The sequence below is a fragment of the Myotis nattereri genome (genome assembly GCF_964212035.1).
Source record: "Myotis nattereri genome assembly, chromosome: 5".
In the NCBI taxonomy this organism is placed as follows: Eukaryota; Metazoa; Chordata; class Mammalia; order Chiroptera; family Vespertilionidae; genus Myotis; species Myotis nattereri.
Genome location: NC_138080.1, coordinates 71,484,386 through 71,504,778, shown reverse-complemented (window position 1 = coordinate 71,504,778; position 20,393 = coordinate 71,484,386). Strand labels below are relative to the sequence as shown.

The 20,393-nt window shown below is 42.3% G+C and overlaps 1 protein-coding gene across 1 annotated transcript; it reads right to left on the bottom strand.

Annotated features, from left to right (window-relative positions):
- Positions 1–3,020: 3,020 nt before the first annotated feature.
- IL21 (interleukin 21) lies at positions 3,021–14,404 on the bottom strand (the record flags this gene model as incomplete). The annotated part of the gene is made up of 7 exons (XM_081092775.1): positions 3,021–3,044; positions 3,134–3,211; positions 5,526–5,675; positions 9,924–9,959; positions 10,076–10,232; positions 11,917–12,089; positions 14,231–14,404. The coding sequence occupies 7 exons, from the start codon at positions 14,402–14,404 to the stop codon at positions 3,021–3,023; spliced, it is 792 nt and encodes a 263-aa protein (XP_080948901.1).
- Between the last annotated feature and the right edge of the window lie 5,989 nt (positions 14,405–20,393).

Genomic DNA, 20,393 nt, shown 5'->3' with positions numbered 1-20,393 from the left:
TGGGTGGACTCTTCATTGTGGGCACTGAAGTCATCCAGTTGGTGGATAACATTGGATTCAAGGAAAAGAATGTGCCTGAGTCCTTGGTGAACATGGAGGAGTGTTCACTAGATAATAGTCATCAATAAGAAAAGTGGACAGACAAGTGAGGAGTGAGGTTTGCTCAAAAGTAATGGACAATGGGAAGAATATCTTCAATTCTACCCAAACCTGCCATACCTTTGGGAGGGTTGCAAAGGTCATGGTATCCTAATGGTAGGAACAGGAAGCGGAAAGTGCCATTTCAATGAAGCACATAAGGAGAGAAGATCATTTTTAGCATATATATGTGAAAATTATAAGTTTCCAGAAACTAATGATCCATTTTATTTTCTGCTAAGACTATTGAATTAAGGGTTTCCAGGGAATCACAGAAGACAGTGTGCTGACTGAGTAGTATTTAATATGATCAGGTCTTAAATAAGAAGCTATGAACATAAACATTTAAAACCAAATATATAATAAATAATCATTAAATTATAAAGTACATATTCATATTAAAACTAAATTCTCAGATGCAAATGTCAATACAACAGAGCAATATATAGATAATAATGCTACAATTCTCCGCAAGGGTCCAAAAAAAGACACTTTCAGCTAAAGGAGTGGAAATCATGACTCATTTCCCTGAACTCCCAGGACCTACAGCAATGCTTTTCTTTCTTCCTCTTTTAATTTTTTAAAAACATTTTTCTTGTCCCCCCCAGTGAGTGTTGCTACAAATCCTATTGAAATAACGTTGATCAACTGAACATCAGATTCAGTAGAAAGTTTGACTCAGAAGTATGGTCAAATGTTCCTCTAAGAGTATTCAGAATTTTAGGGACTCAGGCACATAAAGCTCTAAAAATAGAGGCAGAATAGGCCTTAGACATTGTCCAACAGCCTTATTCTACAGATAGGAAATAGGAATCCAAAAAATTTAAGCAAGTGACATAGCCAGCAAGAGTTTGGGCCTCCTGTGTCACCATTGGAGGTGAACAGTAATGGTGTGGGCCAGCCGCAGTGGCTTTAGAGGGCTGGCTAAGTCTGGAACACAGAGCGGGCAGGGCTCACTTCTTCGTCCTCTTTATTCCGATGCATTGCTGTTACTTGGGATGTTGTGAGGATCCTGCCCAAGTCTCTGAACTCAGGTTCATGAAGGCTCTTGGCCAACAGCCCACTAAATTATTTTTACTTTGAAGGTGAAAATCTCTGGTCAAAAGGACTAGAACAGAGACTTATTAACAGTAAACACACCAAAATAAAGACATTATTTTAAATATAAAATCACAGTGTCAAAGAAGTAAAAAACTAGAAAGCCAGAAACAAGAAAAAAGATCCCCTCTTCGCAGGTCAGCTTTGAGCCTGTTTTCCAGTTTCACCCGACCTGGCACCCAGCCTGGCACTGCTTCACACCGAGGCAGGCGTTAGACGCACAGCCTCATCCTTCTGCACGCATCTACAGGATTCCTTTGCAATAACATCTTCAAGTTTAAAACAGAGTACTCATTCCTGATGGTCAAACATTTCATGGCAACCTGATGATATAAATGGTTCTTACCATATCTTTTAGAACTATAAAAGTACTTGTTTCTAAGACACTTTTAAGTAGATAATGTTTTTTCTTAGAGGATAAAGCATTTCCCATACAACACCCCCTTGCGTACTCACAGCCATTTTAACAACAAGGTTCTCAAATAGCTTATAACATCCCAGTGAAGATTTATTCTTCTAGAGTTTCTAACCTTCCACCTAAATGAACTGCTGGAGCAGAAATGGCACTTGGAGCAGGTCACCTGTTTTTGCTACATGGTTGGAAGACTGGTATGTTTATGCTCAAGTCTGCATTCTGTGTAGACAGGAGTCCTAGGCTCTTGATTTGTAGCCTGACTTTGATTTTCTACAAGTGACACTTTGCCTTTTGGAAAGCGTGCAGACACAAATTGTCATTTTTAAAAGGAGAAAATAGGAAAAGAAAGGAAGAAAGGAAGGAAGGAAGGAATGGAGGGAGGGAGGGAGGAAGAAAGAAAGAAGACAGAAAGAAAGGAGGAAATAAAGGAAGAAAGGAAGAAAGGAAAGAAAGGAAGAAAGAAAGAAGGATATGGGCATTTGAAGTTATTAGCTCACTACAATCATTGTAATGATTTCAGGGGAGAGCCAGCCACAGGATTTTAAAAATTCTATCTGGTTCCAGAAGACCATCTGAAGGATGTCCCTCGATAGGTTTTAATTGCCATTTTCATAAGCTCAGTGTTAGCTCATAAAGGGACTCAAGCTGGGAAGGTACAATTACACCCACTTAAAAAAAGACTGAGTCTATTTTATATATTCATATCTATCGTATTTAAATATTTGATAAATCCCAATGAGGAAGTAAGACTTTTGTGTAGGCGTCTGGTAAAGATATCCTCCTGGTACATAAATAAATTATATATTTATACGTTAGACATTCTGAGATAAAAAGTAAACTTTTCAGCTATACATTTTTAGACACTCATTTTTCATTTCATTAAATTACTAGAGACTTCAGCTTTCCATTTTGACCCTATGCTTCTTATATTTTTAGCTTGAATTACAGCATATCAGTTTTAACTTATGATTATCAGAGACCTCATTCTTGTGGTAATCAAGATCAAAGTTAATACAAAATAAATATATTCCCAAACTATATTTTCAGTTAAGAACTTTAGCTTCTCCCCAACCAAGAAATGTGATAGTTGGGCAGGTAAGTAAAAATTTTAGAAATCATCAAAATCCATAACATAGGAAATCAATAGATAGTTTTTTCAAGTTGGGTAAGCACAGACCAGGTGGATTAAACTGAAGTATTGCATAGCAACATGGTGGAAATAATCTGGACTTTGAACGGAGTTTACCCTCTTCACTAATATATTGTATTCCTGTCGGGAATACCCAGAAGTGAGTGTCCCTGCTGTGTTAGAGTACGTCACATAGTGTCAGCTGCAGCGAGGCCCCAGGAACCTTCCACTCCACGTGCTCTAGGAGAGGTGCTGATGGATCATCTGTGGAGACAGTGCACCATGAGTAACCCCGCACAGGATGCCATCCGGATACAATTGAGGTAGGAAATCTAACATAACTTAAGTGGTACCTTTTGGATGAGTGATTTCAGTCTTTCTAGGAATTCTTTGGGTGGTTTTTTCTCATAAGAATCACATGAAGGGCACACCTAGAAATCAATGAAAAAGTAACATTCTTCTTTAAAACTTTTTTCCCATTGAATAAAACATTCATTTAAAATTTGTTTTTTCCAATTAGAGACATAAATCATGTTCACTGAAACATTGGGAAATGCATAAAATTGTTCAGAAAATAATAATGGGGAAAATCACTTACTGTAATCCCACCCTCAGAGATAACCACAGCCATGTTTTGATACATACCCTTCCGGTGATTTTTTTTTCTTTGCATTTCTATACACTGATTGGTAATTTGCTTTTTACATATTTAAGATAATATGAGCATTCCTTCTGTGTTAAATATTATTCAGTGTTGCCCTAGCTGGTTTGGCTCAGTGCATAGAGCTTTGACCTGCGGACTGAAGGGTCCCAGGTTTGATTCCGGTCAAGGACACATGTCTGGATTGCAGGCTTGATCCCCAGTAGGGGCTGTGCAGGAGGCAGCCAATCGGTGATTCTCTCTCATCATTGATGTTTCTATCTCTCCCTTCCTCTCTGAAATCAATAAAAATATATTAAAAAATATTCTTTAATGTTCAAATATGGTACACAATGGTAGCTTTGTATTCCAACATAGGATTGAACTATTACTATTTTGAGACACATAGATTGCTTCTAACATTTTGCTATTTTATAAAGTGCTTCAAAGAACATCTCTGAATAGTTTTTCATATACATCTTTATATATTTTATTTGTTAAATTTCTAGAAGTAGAATTACTAAATTAAAGGGATGAAAAATTTTAAGGCTTTTAATATACATTGTAAAAAGTTTTATTTCTATTCACATAGAGAATTTTTACCATTATCAAGTTAAAAGTTTTTATTGATAAAAAATAGGATTTCCTTGCTTTAATTCCCACTTATTTGATTACAGGGAGAGTGAAGAATTTCTCATATTGGTATTATTCACATATTTCTTTTTTGAAAATATTTCTTGGTTTATGTACTCTACCGTTATTTGGGAAAAGTACATTGAGAGCCCATACACCATGCCAGTGCCTGGTATTTAGCACCTATAATGCCCGCCTGATACTGTAGTGAGAACACTGGACTGACAAGAGGAAATATAAGTTCTGGTTCTTGTTCTGGCTCTTGCTGTTTGTAGGGGAAACACCACTTAGCCTCTTTGTTGTCCCTTTCCCATCTATCAAATGAAGGTGCTTAACTGGATACTTCTAAGCTCAGTGCCAGCACTACCATTTTATGCATCTTTGATACTGGATTTCAAGGACATGCTCAGCTCCTTTCTTTCTGAGGAAACTTTGAGAGGGATACTTTTCACATTGCGATCTAGCCAAGCAACCGCAATAAATAAAAATATTTTGACAATGTAACTAAGATTTCATTTGAATCACATGTGAAATTTCTTGAAGGAGAGAGAACTGGTAAAAAAAAATTGGGGGAGTAATTTATCTTAGGTGTTTACCTAGTGAATTTGGTTAATGCTTACATCACTCATGAGAGGACCAGCATTGCTCATGAGTTGGCAAAAGAAGGGCCATACATGAGGGTCTCAGGGCCCCTCAAACTGGGAACTGTTGGAAACCTCCAGCCACATAATGGGGCCCACCTGTTGAAAAGAGTATGGACTCTGTGATTGCACAGGACAGTAATATTCTTTAAGAGAGGAAGGCCAAGTTTGAGATTTATCCTGATCTCTGGCAGGCTGTCGTTTTCCATATAGGAAAGCTAGGATGTAGCTCCTGTCAATTAGAATACAAGTTACATGTGGCCACAATCAGATTCTCTGCCCAGTGACTCTCTCACCATGGGAAGTTGTATTTTGTACTCCAGGGGCCGGGGACTGTCAGCAAGTTCCAGTTGGGTTTCTGGGCACTTTCAAGCCTGTGGACTTATGAGGGGATGACTTCGTGTCTTAAAACAACACTGCATATAAAGTGCAAGTTGCAGAAAGACACTGAGGCTCTGGCTAAGGAGTGAGCGAGTGCGTGTGTGTGTGCGTGTGCGTGTGCGTGCGTGTGTGCGCGTGTGCGTGTGTGTGTGCACGCGTGTGTGTGCGCGTGTGTGCGTGTGTGCGTGTGTGCGTGTGTGTGTGCGCGCGTGTGTGCGTATGTGTGTGTGTGTGTGTGCATGTGTGCGTGTGTGTGCGTGTGCGTGCGTGTGCGCGCGTGCGTGTGTGTGCGTGTGTGTGCATGTGCGTGCGTGTGCGTGCGTGTGTGTGCGTGTGCATGTGCATGTGTGCGTGTGTGTGTGCGTGTGTGTGTGCGTGTGCGTGTGCGTGTGTGTGTGTGTGAGATAAGCCATCGGGACAGATAAAATGGAAAACAAAGGTCAGTCTTACGAGTCTCTGTGTCTGTTTTCTCCCTTCATTTGTGGGAGGCAGTTTCCTCATCAGCTGTTTAGTTAACACGTTGATCTTGTTGTCTCCTGTATTCGTTGACTTCAGTTGGACCTTCTGAAAACATGAAAAAGCCGATCGCTCACAGTGTCTCTGAAAGGAAACAATTTGTGGATATGTTAGCGAAAGTTATTCAGAGAGTAAGCATGTCCTTCCCAATCCCCCTTTTTACTTGTAAGACAGTGTCTGGGTCACACCCATTTCAGAGGCAAGTGGGGAACGACTTCACGTCCCACTTCACCTGGGGCTGAGGAGCCGGAGGGAGCCCACTTTCCCCAGTCCTTCCCAACGCCTGAGGTCTGAGTGGTGGGCAGGAGCTTCTGTTTTGTGAGGGAATTTTCTAAGTTATGAGGCTCTAAAAGTCACACTGACCTGTGGCAGCGTGGTGTGAGTTATGCTGTGGTCTGATTAAGAATCTTTTCGTTTGTATTCTGTTTGGCTCTGATTTACATAGAATGTCTAATAGCAGCATCCAATGTTGCCCAACACCTGGCATAGAGCCTTGTTGCTAGTGAGTGCCCAGGAAATACTCATGGAGTCAACAAATGAAGCGAAGGGGTTAAAGCCCCTCCTTTGGGGAAAGGACTTGGGCACCTACTCCTGGTGGCATCGTTCTCATCTAAGACTCAGTACTCTTGCCGTAGACCATGCTTGGCTTTTCTAAATCGCTGTTCAGACTCCCACGTCAGGCAGGGAAGGCTTCTGCCTGAATTGCCCAGCCAATGGGAGGGAAGAGGGTTTCTCAGGCAGTTAAGAGAATAAGTCAAAGTCTCAGAGAACAAAGAAGTGGTGGACAGAATGAAGATTGAAATGTGTCTCTTGATTTAGCCAAACAACTAGTTACTAATGAATAAGTCAAAGTCGTAGAAATTGCACTGACAGTGAAGCCTATTGGAAGAACAAAGTTTATACTGACCTGTCAAAAACATTTTAATGCTGATCTAAGAACCTGTATCCAAGTTTCTTCTCTCTTTCAGCCACTGTGTATATATGATGCCACCCTCCTCCCCCAAGCTGCCCTGTCTTCACTTAACCCGTGGGTGTGGAGGCACTGCCATACAACCAGAAACCCCAGCCTCTGGGTCCCTACAGCACTCCTGAGTCTCAATGGACGGTCAGCTGAAAATAGCGGCTGGCCCGCTTTGCATTTTCTAACCCCTCTGCGCACCGGTATGGATGTGTTGATTAATAACATGCACTGAAGACACAACCCCACCGGCTCGCTTTGCATACAGAGCCACAATCCGAGAACTGGCTTATCTGGTTTCCTTCTATCAGAGCTGCTTGCCTCTCATGAGGGCAAGGTAGTGTCCTTCCCATGTTTGCCAAAATGCTTATTTAATAGAAACTATTTATAAATGTTAATTATAGCACTTTTTTTTCCTTGAAAACCACATTCTTTTGTTTGTTGAAGTTTTTTCTTTTTTCTTCTTTTTGACCACAACCGGCTTAACTTACTGGAAAAAATAATATTCATATTTAAAGAGGTAAATTTTCCAGCTGAAACTGAAAACGCTAACTGCTTCATCTGTGCTGATCTGAGAAACCAGCATTTCTCACAGAGGCCCATTTTGCTGAGTTAACATTTACATGTGTGTTGAAAGGAGATCAGATTCCGAAGAAGTAGAAGGGCCCCACCAAACAAGCCCCCCTGAGCCACCATTGCCAGGAGTGGTCCGGACCAGTGGTCCTGGACAGCCGCTCTTGCCGATGGGGCCGGGCTCCCCTTCCTGCCCTTCCTGTGGCGACAGACTACAGGGTTTGGCTCTGTGCTTGCTGCAAGTAGCCGCAGAGCTGTCCTTGGCGATCATGGCCAGGACCGGGAACTGCTGGATTTGACTCCAGATGCACATCCAAGGCAGCCTTGGAGGAAAAGAGGTGGAAGAGCTGCAATAAGCGTGTGCTCACTGCTTAGAAGGGGTATGAAGAGAGGAATCTTGTCCAGGTAGCCCAGGAGCCCTGCTGCTCACTTGAGGGGTTTCCTGGATGACCTGACGTTCAGGTGTGGCACCACCACCTGGGAGCAGGTGCTTGGATATCCCATGCTGTGCCTTGATGCAGCTAAGTGTGGCTCCCCTCATTCTTTAACACATGAAAACACGTGGGCTCAGTTGTCCTACATGCGTTTTGCAGAATAGAGGGAGCAGTGGGTTAGACGCCAGAGTCACGAACCACTCCTGTCCTCAGCCCAGAGCAGTCCAGCAAATGCTGCTTTTGCCAGGAGGTGCGCAAGGCTTTGTCCTTTTACAGTTGAATATTTGAAAATATTTGCCCTCTGACAGCTTATTTTTAACCTACTTATTTTTTTATTTTATTTTAAAGAAAGCCCTGACCATTCACACTGGGAAGTCTTACTAATTGGACAAAATAACCTTTGCCCCATACGCAAACTAGGTTTAAGTCAGGGTTTCTCAGCAGCAGTACTGGCACCCTGGGCTGCATAATTCTTTGTTGCCAGGGCTGTGCACTCTAGAATATTTAGCAGCATCCTGGCCTCTATCTACTTGATGCCAATAGAACCCCCCTCACACACACACAACTGTGAAAGCCAAACATTTCTCCAGACATTGACAGATGTTCTGGGGGGAAGGGGAAGGTTATCACCTTCCCCTTCAGAACCACCAGTAGAATTAGAAAGAAAAAGGAAGATGCCTGGCCAGACCAATTAGAGAGCTTAGATAATGAGTACATGGCAATATTTATCTGCAAAATATAGATAGATTCCTTTTCATAAAACTTTTTAATCTTTGTAAGTCTCTTATAGAGCCTGCTTTGATGCTAGCTCTGAAAAACTTGATGTAGCACTACAGTGCCTTGCACTTTCTTCTTCCTTCCTGAGTCTGCTGCCAGCATAGCTTACCGATCTGTTATACCATCACTCACTGGAATCATAGCCAAGGCTGCTTGATCAGATCACCAGATGCATACAGGGTCACCGAGACCAAACCCTCACTTTATGATGTAAGAGAAAAAGCACTTCTCTTTAACAAAGTTTATGAAGAAAGTACCCACTAGGTCAACTCAAGCCATAAAGTACGATATCTTTCTTATTTATTATTTTGCAAGTTATAGACTGTAGCTCAAAAATTCCAGAAAGAATCATAACCACAGCAGTTCAACAAAGGGCGTGAAATGCTGAAAAATGTTCTATGTTTTGATAATTAGGACATTGATTAAGACATGTTCTTACTTATTGGAAAAGTCTTTCCAATAAACTGAATGTGCTACTTTCATTTTAGATGCTGCTTATTAGAAAAAGGCCTAGTGAATGAGAGTGGTTACGTTCAGAGCTAGAGAGTGAATTTTAGAGAAAAGCAATAGTTGTGACTCATTCACTTTCTAAACTTTTACACAGAGTCATTTACCATAATTGTTTTCTTTGCAATGTATCTTCGTAAGTCTCTCCCTCTGTAGTGTCCTAATTACTGGTAACACTTTTACAGTTATTCTAATTTATGCAGTTAAAGGTCCGTGACAATGAAAACATCTCCCCAATTGCATTTATATCCTCAGAGTATCAAACCTGAAGACTGGGCAAGGACCAGTGAGGACCTGGTGCACTTGAACAATAGGCCTCTTCTTCCCCGGACCTAATGGTTTAAATGGCTCCAGAGAATGGGATGAGTTGCTGAAAATGGTCCTTCCACAAGACCTCACTGAAGGCCAATGGAGAGACCCTTCAAGGCCAGGTATATGGGAAGTCTATTCTACAGGACGGCCTGCCTTTCTACACTCCATGCTATTCTGTAATCTGTTCTTCTTTCTCTTTCTTTTTTTTTCTTCCTTTCCTTCCTTTCTCTCTTCCTTCTTTCCTTCCTCCTTTTTTTCTTTTCTTTCCTTTTCTTTCCTTTTCTTTTCTTTCTTTCTTTCTTTCTTTCTTTCTTTCTTTCTTTCTTTCTTTCTTCCTTTCTTTCTTTCTTTCTTGTTATTAAGAGGTGAATTCTGCTTCTTATGGTGTGTATCTGTATTTCTTAGACAGGTTTACAAAAGGGCTCAAGAACTTTCATGCACAAGGGCTCTTACAGTGTAATTAGTGAGTCATTGTTCAGAAACTGATCATAGCATATATTTATTTTCATAGATTTATTCTGTCTCACCAGTACTACTTAGATGTGCTCTTAGAGATATTTGGAGAAAAAAAATATAATTTATAAGATATATAGCATTTTATTGGTTGGCTTGTTGGTAAATTAATGAAAATAGAAAAAACTATTTTATCAATTATTAAACCTTCAAATTCATTGAAATTAACTATATTCCTAAACAATCATGCTAGTGCCTTTCTTAATTGGATTTAAAAGCTTCTATTAAACATAACTTCACAAATTCAACTGGTCTTACCTTTACATCTTCTGGAGCTGGCAGAAATTCAGGGTCCTAGAGCAAAAAAGCAGAAGAAAATGAGTTCTGAGTTATTTTGATAAGTCAAAAAGCTTCTTTTATAGTAACTGAAGAATATGATTTAAATTTTGTTGTGACAAGTGCAGCCTTACCAAGTCATTCACATAATTTTTCAGCTGATCCACAATATCAATAAGTTGACGCAATCTGATCAAGAGGCGATCTTGCCCTTGGAGGCTGGATCTACGGGCCACCACCCCTGAGAAGATGACCATCAGGCAGAAGACTACCCACTGCATGTTGCCAGGACTGGGTCTCAGAAGCGCCAGGAGGGCAAGACCTGGGTCTCAGTTTTCACCTCCGTTTGACTGTGAACAGGTTGTCAGTGGAGCTGCGTATTTATTCATCCTTCAGGGAGAGCTAACGCCCTCCCATCGCAACCTGGAAATCTTTGTAAAGTGGATGAATGTGAGTAACCCTTTTTCTTTTCCACTGGCTAGGTGTGCGTGTGCATGTGCGTACACGTGGGGGCAGGGATGGACGGACTCCACGAATGTGCTCCATCTGCACCTCAGACAGGAAAAGAGAGATGGGTGAATTCCGACTTTCATCATGAGTCGAAAAGTGTGCATGGTAAACAGTAGGTGCTACCAAACATCAAAGGAATAAACAAAAACACTTTGATCTCTCTCTCTGCCTCCCCTGGCCTCTTACCTGGTCTCTCTGACAGTCATACGGGCACTTCAGTAATGACTAAGGTGGCTGCCTGTGGAAAGCAGGACTTTTTCTTAGGGTAATAATTATGCCTCTTGACTGAAATCACACAGCATTCCATCATAAAGGTAGGAGGAGAGCTACCTTTAGGAAATTTTAAATATCAGGGGTATTTTCCAAATTAGCAAGAATACTTCAGGTTTTTTATCAGGCTAAAGGGTTTAAAGTAGAATTTGCTTCCAACTCTTCCCCAAAGCATCTTCAAATAACATTTATCTCGGCTTCTAGGATTTTACTTAATCTGATTTATACGTGGAATAAATGATTTTTTTTAACATTTTTTTTTTATTATTATTAGTTAAGGTATTACAAATGTGTCCTCATCCCCCCCCTTTAACCCCCAACCTCCCCCCCACACACAAACTCATGCTCCCATCCCCCCATTGTCCATGTCCATTGGTTTGGCTTATATACATGTATACAAGTCCTTCTGTTGATCTCTTCCCCTTACCCCCGCCCTCCCCTACTTTCCTTCTGGGGATTGACAGCCTGATCGCTGTTTCTCAGTCTTTGGGTCTGTCCTTTTTCATCAGTCTATGTTGTTCTCTATAATCCACAAATGAGTGAGATCATGTGGTATTTATCTTTCTCTGACTGGCTTATTTCACTTAGCATAGGAATAAATGATTTTAAGGGACTGTACAGAAATTCAATCAAAATTTCACTCTAATTTTATTTTTAAAAATAGTCTCATGTTCATCTATTCTGTATAATTCTTCAATTCAATGAATGAAGGTGCTAGTACTCCTGTTCCAACCAAGATTTGTTTTTACAAAGAGCAAAATTTAAAAATACCCCCAAATGATTTTTTTTCTCTTTGTGTGGTGCTACTTTTTTCTGATAGATATTATTTCCTCTGGCATGAACAGTACACTTCGAACTATAACCAGCTAGAGGTGAATAAAAGACTCAAAGTCCAGGAGTGGTTTGGTCAGGCTCCTCTCGCTGCTGCTCCTGTCCCTGCTACTCTTTGCACTTGAGGAGGTTAAATAGAATATTATAACCAAAAGTAGTGCCAGTCAGTTAGGCCTTACGAACAAAACTGTTGACTCCAGACTTTATTTATTCCTCTATCTCATTTTATGTTCACAGCCATACTTTGTTCTAGAATGCTATGCAGCTGAGATAAATTGGAGTTTGGACTTGGTTTACTTTTATCACAGGCTGTCTGTTCAGGAGTGTTTAGGTTTGGTCATACAGAGTAGATAAGACTTCGTACTGTATGAACAAGAAGGCCTCCCCGTAACCATTACATTCTATAGGGGAAGGTTCTGTGTAAACCTCTGAAATGCGTAGGGACCAGGGGTTACCGCTGGGCACCTCCACGCTGCCTTCATCATCTCTGCACATGCTTCCCTTATCTGGCAAAGGGATGTGTGTCTTCTTGAAGACCTAACCACAGTGGTTAGGAGCTCACCTTCTAAGTCAAAGTGCTAGAGTTCAAGCCCCGACCCTGACAGTTAATAGCACATATGACCCTGGGTATATTCTTGCAAAAAGAAGATAAGTGTAGAGTCTAATCATAGGGTGGTGGTGAGGCCTAGCTGGACATTCCAAGTTCAAGGACTAAAGTACAGCCCGTGATCAGGTCCCAGGAGATCTGTGTGCTGGTCAGGGATGAGGGTTAGAGGATAATTGACAGAAGCCTAGATAGACAGGCCAGGACAGGTTGGTATTCAGGCAGAGCACATGGGTGCGGCTGTACTGCTTGGAAAAGGTTTCCACTGCCTAGAGAGATACTCCTCCCCACTCTGCAGTGCCTCAGCACTGCCCGAGACACCCAGTCGACCCTCTCACTTCCCAGCATGTTGGGATTGCCAGGATCCTACACAATCCCAGACTTTTCCAAGAATCAGACACGCTGCCTTAAGTGGCCTGTCAGTTGTTGAGCACCTGGAATATCATCACCGGTGTAATGGCCTGAACAGAGGCACTTAAAGGTGTCCATGTCCTAATTCCTGGACCTCTGACTCTTGATACCTTCATGGTCACAGGTGTGATTAAATTGCAGATCCTGCAATGGGAGAGTACCCTAGGTTGTCCAGGTGGCCCAGTGTGATCAGAAGAGGAATGCAGGAAGATCAGCATCTGAGGAGGTATGATGACAGCAGAGGGCACAGTGGCACGGCTGGAAGGCAGGGAACACGGCAGCCGGGAAGCTGGGGAAATGAGCTCTCCCGCAGAAGAGTCCCTGCACCCAGAGTCAGCCTTGCCAACACCTGGCTGTGAGCCCCAGAAAGCCTCGCTTGGACTTCTGGCCTCCAGAACTATCAAAGAGTAAATCTGTGTTGTTTTAAATCACCGGTTTTGTGGTAATTTGTTACAGGCAATAGGAACGTAGTACCATTAGGTATGAACTTTTTACTCTTGGAAAAAGGGTGGGAGAGAGCAAGGAAGATAAGGAGGATGTCTCCTTAGAGCTCAGCAGGCTTTGCTCAGGACTGGTGGTATGCTTCAAAAGGATGGAGCCCAACTTGCATTTTGCTTGACTTTATCACTGTGTTGAGATGGATCTTCGAGTGGAAAGAAGGGGGCTCAGGTTTATCTGAGCCGTATGTTCTCCACTTAGTAATATTAATCTTATTATTACATTCACAGCATCATCACATTGGGGTCTTATTCGTTTTTTACTTTTTAAATCAGAACAATTTTAATTATCTAGATTCAGTCAGTTCTGCCATAATGCTTGTATTGAAGATGAGAATTTATTTCAACATGACCATGACCAGGGAAAAGTTTGGGTACAACAAGAATTTTGGGTTTGCTTCTGCATAGTTTCTCTTGCAAGAAACTCGAGGTAAATGCAGAACCCACATCCAGCTGACCCAGCATGAGGGTGCACAAAACACCCACATGCCTCAAATACCCACCGGCCTCCCCTGTCACCGAGCGTGCGACGAGCCACAGCCATCCACATCTGGTAGCACACGCTTGCCCCAAGGACCCTCATGTGCCATTTCCCAGTAGCTCACAAGCTGCAACCCTTCCAACACTCAGTTTCCTGAGCCAACTTCAGGTCTTGTTCTAGATTATGGGCCATATTTATTGTAGTACTTATGTGTTGCTTAATCATTTGCTATATAAAATAGCTGTCTTTTTTTTTTTTTTAGTAGATTCCTATCATCTCCCCAACACATACACATCATTCTTTTTATGTGTGTTTGAGTGAGGGGCCTCCATCCCATTTCCCCCATAAGCTCTGTGGTCATTATGGTGCAATTTTGTGCAGTGCAGTGATTGTTAGAAAAGTATGTCTCATGAGAACAAAAGCCACTGACTTTTGTTTGGAAGTGGTCACACTTACGCCCGAACAGCGACCCGCTATATCCAGGTAAAGAGCAAGGCTAGGATAAAGGATTTATTCTTAAGGATGGAGAGAAAAGGGGGTGATGGGGGAAGGGAGAGGGAATAAAAAACAATTTCTTTCCTATTTTTACACACAGGCCACCCAAGCTCAGATATTTCCAACCCCTGTGCTCTGTGCTTCCTCAGCATGTGCACCTCTGTGCTGAGCCAGCAGCCCAGGCCGTTACAAGGGCCCCCGAGGGGCAGCTGTCTGATGGAAGCACACTGCTCATGCTCAGCTTCCGTGTTACTTGGGCATCTTGGAGCGAGGTGGTGGGTCTGCTGTCTGCATTCTTTTCCGGATTAGAACGCAGGTCATCACCACGAAAGCAGAACACTTTAGTCACCCGCTTCATGGACATATTTCAAGCACTTTCTCTAATGGACTGTGCTACAGACCAGCAGGAATGGGCCAGGGGACTGGAGGGCAGCCTGGAGAGCAGGGAGAGGAGCTGACGTCTGAACGTGAATGATGCTACTTCGCAGATTTGCCTGAGGAGAGCTTGGGCCATGTCTGAAACTGTGCTGGATACTAACTGTGCCAAACTCCCTTTCCCTGACTTCACGGTTCTTCCAGGGATCCCTGTGTGTCATATACTTCATTTCTGTTCTCACTCACTTTGGCCCTCATGGCTAGAAATAGGTGCTCTGCATGGCAAACTCTGGGAAGAGAGGCCTCCAGTGTCTAGAGCAGTGGTTCTCAACCTGTGGGTCGTGACCCCTTTGGAAGTCGAACGACCCTTTCACAGGGGTCGCCTAAGACCATCAGAAAACACATATATAATTGCATATTATTTTTGTGATTAATCATTATGCTTTAATTATGTTCAATTTGTAACAATGAAAATAAATCCTGCATATCAGATATTTACATTACAATTCATAACAATAGCAAAATTACAGTTATGAAGTAGCAACAAAAATAATTTTATGGTTGGGGGTCACCACAACATGAGGAACTGTATTAAAGGGCCGTGGCATTAGGAAGGTTGAGAACCACTGCCGTAGAGTGATATTAACTTATTATAATATGTACCCTCCTGTGTACCAAAGGCATTCAGACAGGTGGCTTGTCTCTAGGCAACTGTGACACTCACCAGTGAGGCTAGAGATTAGATGTCCTTTATTCCATGACCAGCAGGCACAGGGGATGGAGGAAAAGAACGGGAAGATCCATAGTGTTCCACCAGATTCCCCCTGACTCCTTTCCCCGAGAAGGGACAGGTTCTGGCTCCCCCAGCCTCCTGTCCAGGATTAACCACCAAAGAAATCCTATTCCCTCTGGACAGGCCCACACCTGGGCGATGGGTGGCTGTAAACATCTTCAATCTTGGCCCTGCAGCCCCCAACCCTCGGTCATTAAAATAAGTGCAGTGCTGGCCTTTGCTATGTCCCCTTCCTGAGGTGTCTGCTGAGTTCCTTGTCAGTAGCAGCCCTCGCGTTCTCCCAGGGCAGCAGCGAGATCGCAGGGAGTCCGTCAGCCAGATGCACCCCTCATTCTGGATATTTCCTTCTGTTTCCAGGAATGAGGATCATTTTTGGAAAATTACTACTTTTCATTTTTATATTTATAAAAGTTATGTGTCATAAAACAAGGAATTCAAAGAACGTATCATTGTATAAAATAAAAATAAAAAGTACTCCCTTTTCCTCCCTAATTTTCACTCCCTGGGGACACTCCTGAGAGTTTACTTTGTGTTATTCTAGACTTTCTTCCTATGTATATAGGACCATATAGAGCAGTGGTTCTCCACCTTCTGGCCCATTAAATACAGTTCCTCATGTTGTGTCCCAACCATAAAATTATTTTTGTTGCTACTTCATAACTGTAATGTTGCTACTATTATGAATTGTAATGTAAATATCTGATATGCAGGATGGTCTTAGGCGACCCCTGTGAAAGGGTTCGACCACCAAAGGGGTCGCGACCCACATGTTGAGAACCGCTGATATAGAGAAATATATGTAGATAGAGATGGAAGGAAATAGAATTATATATGGAGATAAAGATGTATACAAAAAGCCATATTAGAGATAATAGACATAGAAAAATGTGGGTTTTTTACATAAAAATTAATCTTACTGTACATATTCTACAACTCTCCTTTTTCACTCAACAATATGTCAGGGACAGCAGTTCACACAGTAGTCAGACATGGGGCTGTTGCATTTAAATAGCTGGATTAATATGCCAGTGTAAGGCTGTCCTGCTGACAGCAATTTAGGCTCTTTCCACTTCTTATCTCCTACAAACACTGCTGCAATGAGCATCACACACATCTATACTTTAAGCACACTGGAAATATATTCCTTTTAGATACACAGCCCCTACTTCATTTCCTAAGTGGAAGATCATATCCTTTTGAACATTTGATAGAAGCTGCCCAACTGCCTTCCAGCATTCCTACCAGTCTGTACTCCTGCCAACAGAATTATCTTTGACCATCTATTGGGTTGTTTCCAATTTACTTGTAAGAGCTCGTATTCTATTAATGATATATTAAACACATTAAAATTATTTTCTCTGGGGTGTCTTTTATCATACAGAGATTTTACATTTTTATGTTATTGTGTCTGAGAATCTTGTTTTATAGCATGAACTCCTGTTTCACCTTCCATAATAGTAAATGGTAGAAATCAGTTTAGCATTCTTCTTACTTGAGGAATTCTATATATATATATATATATATATATATATATATATATATATTTTATTGATTTCAGAGAGGTAGTGAGAGGGAGAGAGAGAGATAGAAACATCAATGATGAGAGAGAATCATTGGTTGGCTGCCTCCTGCACACCCCTTACTGGGGATTGAGCCCGCAACCCAGGCATGTGCCCTTAACCAGAATCAAACATGGGACCCTTCATTTCACAAGCCAACGCTCTGTCCACTGAGCCAAACCAGCTAGGGCTTACTTGAGGAATTCTAATGCCAAGGGTAACTATGAATTCAGGAAAGCTTTTAAATGAATTTGCATTTAATTCATCGCATAGCTACATACTTTTTGAAAGATTATTACACATGTATGGTTGAGTGTGATTTAATCAGTTTATAGACAATGGCCCTTGCAGAGATGGATTTGTGGGCCCCTGAATGCCATTGTTTTAGAACAAAGTTGGATATGACATAGAATTACTATAGACATATAAAAAATTGTACACCATACCTGGAAACAGGGCATTGCAGAATCCTAAAATGGCATCTGAGCCATCAATCACCAATTGTGTTCACTAAAGTTTTGGTGCTGTTTTATTTTACTTGAATTCTTTTAATATGGATTCTCCATGTACAATGCGAGTAGCAGCTCCATAGAAGCAAGAGCGGCCGATTAGCAAAGGGAAGCAAGGAGAACACAGACTGAGCTTTGCTCACTGGGCTCCAAGGCTGCCCTGAAACCAGTTGCTCCTGAGAGACTCCTGCTATTGACAAAGAGGATGGGGTCTCCCCGTCTGAGAAAAGACCTGGACCAATCAGAGAGGTAATAATATTAATAATTATTAGGCCAGACACTTCTAGAGCTAAGTGCTCTATAGACACCATCGCATTTAAAGCAACAATGTGAAAAATAGAACTATGATTCTCTGTTCACACAGATGAGGAAACCAAAGCACAAAAAAGTTAAATGACACATCGATGTGACTGAGGGAACTGCCTGCAGAACCAGACCACCCCTCTCCTAACAGCACGGCCTGTGTCATTCGTGAAACCCCAGAAAGGGATGAGAACACAGTGGTGATGTTTCTGCACGCAGATTTGGGGTAAGGCAAGGAGTCCTTTTGCAAAATGATTCCTGGTGTTATCCAGAACGTAAATGTATGTCTTGGTTAATTAACTAAACAGCTTCTGATCTGGGTTGGAATACCTAATTACCTTTTATTTATGTTACCCCGTGACAACCTGGTTCAATGTGAGAGCTGACAACAATTTTCTGGCGTTTTATATCTATGGAAGAAGTGAATAAACTCCTGCTATCATTTGGATCTGGAATGTGAGTGAAGTGCTGTTGAGTCAGCTCTGACTCCTGATGGCCCCGTGAGTGCGATGGTCACAGTGTCCTGCTCTCAGCAGCCCTGCTCAGCTCCTGTAGACTCATGCCCAGGGCTTCTTTTATTAAGTTAATCCTTCTCATATTTGGGCTTTCTCTTTTCCTGCTGCCTTCTATTTTCCCAGAATTATTGTCTTTTCCAGAGAACCCTGCCTTCTCATGAGATGCCCCGAGTAGGACAGCTTCAATTTTGTCATTTTTGCCTCCAGCGATGTTTCAGGCTTAACTTGCTGTGGGACCCTCTTGTTCATCTTTCTAGCAGTCCAGAGTCTCCTTTTAGAAAAACATTATGTTTCTTGACTAGCGTAGGCAAAATCAATCAGGAAATAGCTGTCTTGACAATTTAATGGCCAAAGTATGATTAAGTCATTTACATTTATTTAATCAATTATTATTGGTTTGCCATATTTCCTAAGCCTTCTCGTGGTGATGAGAACATCAGACCACTCATCAACCTGCTCCCATCAGCTCCCAGGACTCTAGCATGGACACGGGAAATCCGGAAGGCAGAAGAAGCCTGCTTATACAGAAGTCAACTAAAATCCTCCTGACAGTAAGAGATGGATGGCACACTGTCTGGGGAAGTTCTGCCATCTGTGTGTATCAGCTGCAAGCACTAGTGTTGTCACAGGGATAGGGGCTCTGGGCCTGGACTTGATTCCACTCAGCTCTCACAGCCCCTGCCCTGGTCGTTGCTGCTGGGCTCAGAGAACCATATTCAATGAGGTTGGTGTTCAGGGCAACATTTAGAGTGGAGACCTTGGAAATGTAAGGAGCAAGGTGGCTGAAGGTCAACAGTAATCATTGAGAGCAGTGACCCTAGCAAAGGCCACAGCCCAGGTGCATCACAGCCTGGGGGAAACTGTAATAAAGGCAATATCTGCTTAATATCTGGTGAGAAGACAATTTAGGAATATCCTATGTTTACCTTCTGAATCTCTAAGGGGCTGTTTTCCCTTAGAAGGAGCTCTCCTACCTGTTGTCATTGTTCTGGGTTCAAAGCTCTATGAGTGGCCACAGCCACGGCCCCCCTGGAAACCTCCACATAGTCAGCTCCTCCAAACCTGAGCCTCTCTCTCACATAGTGAGCAGGTTCCACCAGGAAACATGCTGAACAGTTTTGTGTGGGATACCGAGTAGACCATTTCTATTTTCATTCATTTCCCTCATCTGCTAGGTTTTCTATGGATAATCCAGGTAGAGGTTGTTTGGAAAGCATATGTGTCCCATACACTTGTAACTGACATAAAATAATAGTTCATTCATTGAACTTGTCATTTCGTGGAGGCATCCTGAGGAAAAGCTCAAGGAGGGTGTCATGGGTGAAATGCCCCAAGTAAGGTGACATTTCAATATGGTGCCATTTTGACAAGGTTAGAGTAATTGATTGACAGACACCTGTAAGAGTTTTGGGAGACTCATTATCTTAAATGTGACAATGAAGTGACATTGTTGCCCTTAAAAGGCTCCTTGGAGGGGCTTCTCTATAGGTAAAGTGATGGGAGCTGGCAAGCTTTGTGCCCGATCCAACCCCTTTTTCAATCAGAGAAAATCCTCTAACCTGTTTCTCACGTTGGGTCCTGCAGAAGATGTGGGTTGGAAGAAAGGTTAACCTGCTAGAAAAACAAAGTTTTAAAGTGACCGATGGGGCCACTGCTTAACCAGGGCTGCCTGTCGTGCCCAGGTCCTGCCTCCAATAGGGACGCCATGCCGGGCCCATGGGGCTGGCAAGCCCACTCCTGCATGGTGGCGCAGGCTGCTGACAGATATTGGCAGGCCACATTCCGTGGGCACATTCTACGTGCCAGATGTTACCCCGAGTCCTTTATCTTTTAGTTATTACTGTATTTAATCTGTTCTTGGGAAGCATTTTTTTATGTTGACATCTCTGAAACCAGGCTGCCTCATATACTCAATGACAACTTAGATTCAAACAAGTATAGTAAGCCACCGAATCCTCACATTTGTCAGGTAACTACTGTTGTCATCCACTTTAAAGTTGAGGACACCGAGGCACAGAGAGTTTAAGAAACTAGTCTCAGGTGGCACTTACGTGTGGCGATGTGCTGACCACCACTAGGACAACAAGGCTGCTATTGAGGAGGTGATCTGGGTGCATCCTGCCCACACTGGGGACAAGTGACTTGATGTGGGAACCGTGAGGATGTGAAATCATGTGTAACTTGTTGGGGAAAAGAAGCTGAAGACGGACATTCCTGTCCATTTTCTACCAACTCTGCCCTCTCTGACCATCATTCAGAAATTCATCAGTCTGTTCATGAAAAAGACGACAGTGTTTCT